This window comes from Diachasma alloeum, unplaced genomic scaffold, assembly GCF_001412515.2.
Source record: "Diachasma alloeum isolate Michigan unplaced genomic scaffold, Dall2.0 Dall_scaffold_00374, whole genome shotgun sequence".
Taxonomy (NCBI): Eukaryota; Metazoa; Arthropoda; class Insecta; order Hymenoptera; family Braconidae; genus Diachasma; species Diachasma alloeum.
The window spans coordinates 679565-684626 of NW_021680513.1; the positions used below are offsets into that span (position 1 = coordinate 679565).

General features: G+C 35.8%; 1 protein-coding gene across 3 annotated transcripts in view; it reads left to right on the forward strand.

Annotated features, from left to right (window-relative positions):
* Positions 1–273: 273 nt before the first annotated feature.
* Positions 274–5062, forward strand: part of LOC107041730 (unconventional myosin-Va) — a 21944-nt gene continuing 17155 nt past the window's right edge. For all 3 annotated transcript variants that reach the window (XM_015262435.1, XM_015262436.1, XM_015262437.1), the window contains exon 1: positions 274–711. In XM_015262435.1, coding sequence (XP_015117921.1) covers positions 685–711 — 27 coding nt within the window. In that variant the 5' untranslated portion in view covers positions 274–684. The remainder of the gene's footprint in view (positions 712–5062) is intronic.

A 5062-nucleotide genomic window follows, 5' to 3' on the forward strand; every position in this document is an offset into this window, starting at 1 on the left:
CGACATCCGTCGTCAGGCATTCACAGACGCGAAGCTGATGAAAGTCAACAAGAACGTCCCACAAAAAATACATAATGAATCCCGCTAGAACTAGCGGCTCACAAAATTCATTTTCCTAATCGTCTCTCACCTTTATCAATCCCGCACCTTACTCCTCTCAATTCAAACACTACCACCTCGACCCGCCATTGGTCAGTCCGACAGGCGCACTGTGGTAGGGATTGGAGCGCACAATCTAAGCCCCTCGACAGTAAACGAGTTGAAGCGGCCAGCTGTGTGCCACCGTACGGCGATATAAGCGGTTCACTTATAAAACCCCTCTCCTAAAATCGACAAATCCATTATTTATATTTATCCCCTAATCAATTAACCCACCCGACACTCAACACACCAAAACTCCAAATAAATCTCGCAATGTAAACAGAATCATGAAACCGACCAATTCAAAACTCTTCTCGCGCTTCAGAATTACCCACGAAATTTACCTGTGCAGTGTTTGTGAGTTTGTGTGAAACGTATTAACGGAGAGAGATAAAAAGAGAGAGAGGTGAAAAACCGGACTTATGACTTGTGCGTGAGAAACGTGAATAATTTTTTTTTATCAACTTTTTCCTCGTTTTCCTCTAGTCCATATGTAGTTAGTTTTGTATTTACCATATCTGGATACTCGGTGCGCGGGGCGCAATGACAACGAGGGAGCTTTACGTCAAGGTAAAACATTGCTGACCTACATTGAATTGAACATCGAATTCACATACGTGAGAATTGTTGGATAAAAGGGGAATTGGAGATGACGAAACCGAGACGTTCGATTCTCAATTTTCTCATTTATTTTTGCTCCATCGCTCTCATTGGGGTTCTTTCCTCACGGCCGAAGGGGTTGTCCGAGGTCATATGGCGTCGATAGCGTGCACTAGTCGTTGAATACTCCGAAAGACTTCATTATATACAGAACCAAAAACGGAACCAATTGAATTTTCACGAATCGTTCGATTGCGATTATTCACGGTAAAATATTATGATTTACGTGACTGTATGAATAACTTGGAGTGCAGGACTTGTCCACACAACATTAGTCATTCCCTTTCAACACCTGAATATTCATTTCTCGGTATTCTTCGTTTTGAAAACAGTGAGCTTTCGCTCTTTTACTCGATTTCAATCTACATGGCTTCTTCACCCTTACTCTACCACTTAATACAACTCTACGAGATCTATTCTCACGTAATTATACATGGCGCTTATTGACTCGTGAGAATTTTCTTGGTTCGTCCCATCTAATGCAGTTGGGGGAATTAATTTAATTATGAAATACCGCATTGATTCGATTTTTTTAAAGATTTGTGTGGAATTGTTGGGGAGTTTTCATTGACTTGAAATTTCACGCGGATCTGGCGCTTGTACGTCAGTGTGATTATTCAAAAAGTCTGTGCGGCCTCTACTCGTCGCTTGTGATAAGATTACTTTGCTATATATGTTGTACATTAGTCAGTTACACTTTTATCTGGAAAAATACGAGGGAAATGGCCGCAATGAAGCCCACGATGTTTCCACTGATGTTTAAACTCTTGGAATGAATGAATACATATCGCGTGATTTTAATAATACATAGTGTTTCGCAATGGCAACACAATGCAATCGAAATTTTACCACTGTTAACAAAAATTTGGCTTAAATTTCTGTTACACTTCTTGGAAATTTTTATCATATAGGTTTACTGAAATTTCAAGATATTTTAGCATTTGGAATCCATAATTTTGTGGAAAATTGGGGAGAGGTGAGGTGAAATGGACACTTTCAACTTTTTTTTCCAATGTTCGTGCACTGTTAGCAAAAAATGAAATTTCATGGACAGTTGGCTACTAATTTTCGGGACAGTGGTATTGAATGCGATTTAGGGAAAAAAAATAAGGAAATTTCTGGTTTCACTGAAAATTCTGCAAAATTTCAGAATTTTAAGCAGCATAAAGACGGGAGTTCCTTAATTTATTGGAATTTCCAATCTAATATGAATATTCAGTGCCAAAGTACAAAGAATTTTCAGTGAAATCTGAAATTTCATCATTTTGTTCCCCTAAATCGCATTCACTGTCCTGAAATCAAGAATATATTTACCGCAATTTTCTGGTTTTCTATTCATTTTCCAGGGAAAAACGGAAATGAAATTGACAGTTCTCTTTGATTTTTCCACGAAATTCCGAATTTTCAATGACGACATTCCTCGAAATTTCAGTGCTAATTAAATTCGATAAAAATGTCCAGAAAGTGTACCGGAAATTTCAGATGAAAATTTTTAACACTGTGTGTCAGAAACATATCGTCCCCTTGATAAAAGACGGACGTATCTACATATGGAACTCATAACACTTACGCTTGTCTGTTATTAACGTGTCGATATCTATGAATTGAGCTCAGTCTAAGATCATCACAAAGAGGTACAATTGTACTTTCCACGGGAAAAAATATCCCATTTCATTAACAATTCATTGAGTCATTGACATTTCGAAAAATTCAAGTGTCCATTCTACCCCATCCTCCCCTAATAGACATCAGGGAAATTCGGGTCAATATATTCTTGAATTTTCAGTGAATTAAAAATTTAGTATTTGTGGTATTGAACATCCATGTTCTGATTAAAAATTTGCGTACGTCGAGGAATTCTCGTCATCCTGCTGCTCAAACATTTGGAATTTCATTAAATTTTTAGTAGAGTATAAAATTTCACAATTTTTTTTCCCCGAAGCGAATTCAATATCACTCTGCTAAAAACTAATAGTCGGCTGTTCCTGAAATGAACTTATTTTAATATAAAATTTTAACGTAAAATCAATAAATAACAATGGAATATTTGAAATCGAGGGTGTTCTCATGTCAATATAGAAATGTCAGATGAATGTGTTCGATACACCTTGAAGACGATAAGAAAATCATTGTTGAAATGTTCATGACGTAACGATGACGAATCGTACATACACAAATGGAGAAAAAAAAGTCGACAAGAAACGATAAGACAGAAAGACTGAAGTTCATGGACTTGATTTTACCACCTCGACTCGTTGGGGGCTCAAGTGAGCGTTTAAAATTTCATCAGAGCGTGAAATGATTTTTCTGCGCGTAACTATTAATTATTGCAACGATGATAAAAGGTGTTACGTGTTGAATGGGAATTAAATTGCATTTCAATGTTTATCTGGTTCATGATTTTCTCATGCTCTCGATTTGGTCGTCTCTCTCTCTCTCTCGCCGCGAGGGCACGACACGAATGCGGAACCTCTTTTATTTATTTTTTTCTTTCTTTTTATTTCTTTGTTTTGTGATATACCGTTACGGATCCTCGGCCACTCGGCACGCCACCCGCCTCTTGTCCGCTACTTCGGGTCGCGATGTGGATATGTTGAATTATTTCCTTTCCCTGTTGACGCTTTGATATGTTATCCCTTATAGGAAATTCTTTCCTATTTTGATCTATTGTTCCATTATGTTGATTCAAATTTTTCATTGGAATGATTGCTTTACATTTCTTGAACATTCCGTGACCTTGGAAAACATATTGAAAGGATTCTGTGTATGAGGAACAAGTGAAAGGAGGGGAACCCAGAAACTAAATGTGCATTGTTTCATGAATGAATCAGAAATTACTGGATTTAAGGGAATTTGTCAAAATATTTTTTTTTGTACCTGAAGAAATTTTCTGTAGAAAAGATTTTATACTATTTTTCTGTCAAACCAGTCCTTGAGATTTTCACAAATTAATATGGATGACTCCGTGTTATATCAAATTCCTGTTTTGATCTGTTGTTCTATGGTGTTAATTAAAATTTTTAATGGGATGATTGCCTTACATTTCTTGAACATTACGTGACCTTGGGGAACATATTGAAAGAATTCCGTGTATGACGAACAAGTGAAAGAATGGGAATCCAGACATTAAATGTACATTATTTCGTGAATAAATTCGAAATTAGTTGATTTAAGAGAATTTGTCAAAATCCTTTTTTTTGTAGCTTATGAAATTTTTTGTCAAAAAGATTTTATACCATTTTTCTCTCAGTCCTTTTTGAGATTTTCATAAATCAATATAGATGACACAGTGCTGTAGCAAATTTCTGTTTTGATCTATTTTTCTATGGTGTCGATTCCATTTCTTGAATATTTCATCAACTTGGGAATCATATTGAAAGGATTCTGTGTATGAGGAACAAGTGAACGGAGGGGAGTACAGAAATTACATATACATTATTTTGTGAATGAATTAGGAATTAGTGGGTTTAAGAGAATTTAAAAAGTCAAAGGACTTTTTTGCAGCTGACGAAATTTTCTATTTCTAAAAAATATCTTATGACATTTTTCTTTCAAACCTGTCCCTCTCAAGATATTCGCAAATTAATATAGATAATACACTGTTATAGGAAATACACCGTTATAGGCAATTCCTGTTTTGATCTATTATTCTGTAGTGTTAATGTAGACTTTCATTAGGATGATCGTTTTCTATTTTGTGAACATTTCATGAACGTGGGAAACAAACCTATTGAAAGGATTTTAGGTATTAGAAAGATGTTAAAGGAGGGGAGTCCAGAAATTACATGCACATCATTTTGTGAATAAATCAGCAATCAGCGGGTTTCAGGAAATTTGTCGAAAGATTTTTTTTTAGCTGTAAACATTTAGGAAAAAAACGATCTTATCATTTATCTCTCAAACCAGTCCCTCGTGAGATATTCGCAAATTAATGACACACCGTTATAAGAAATTCTCCCATGTTTTAATCTATTATTCTATTGTGGTGATGTAAATATATTCTTCGATTTCCAATTAATTGGAATTTCAGCGAAATTAGGTACTGACTGTTCCTATTTTGATCGAAAATTCCAGTGAGTTGAGAAATTCTCGTCTTCCAGTTGTTTAGAAATTTGAAACTACATTGAATTTTTAATTGAAAAATTTCATTATGTCCCTTCAAATATGATATATTGAGAACAAGCTGACCTCCAAATCTTCACGGCGGGCTTTTGAATGAATCTCTTCGAGACAGTTCTGCGAAAGACCCCCCCCCCCCCCC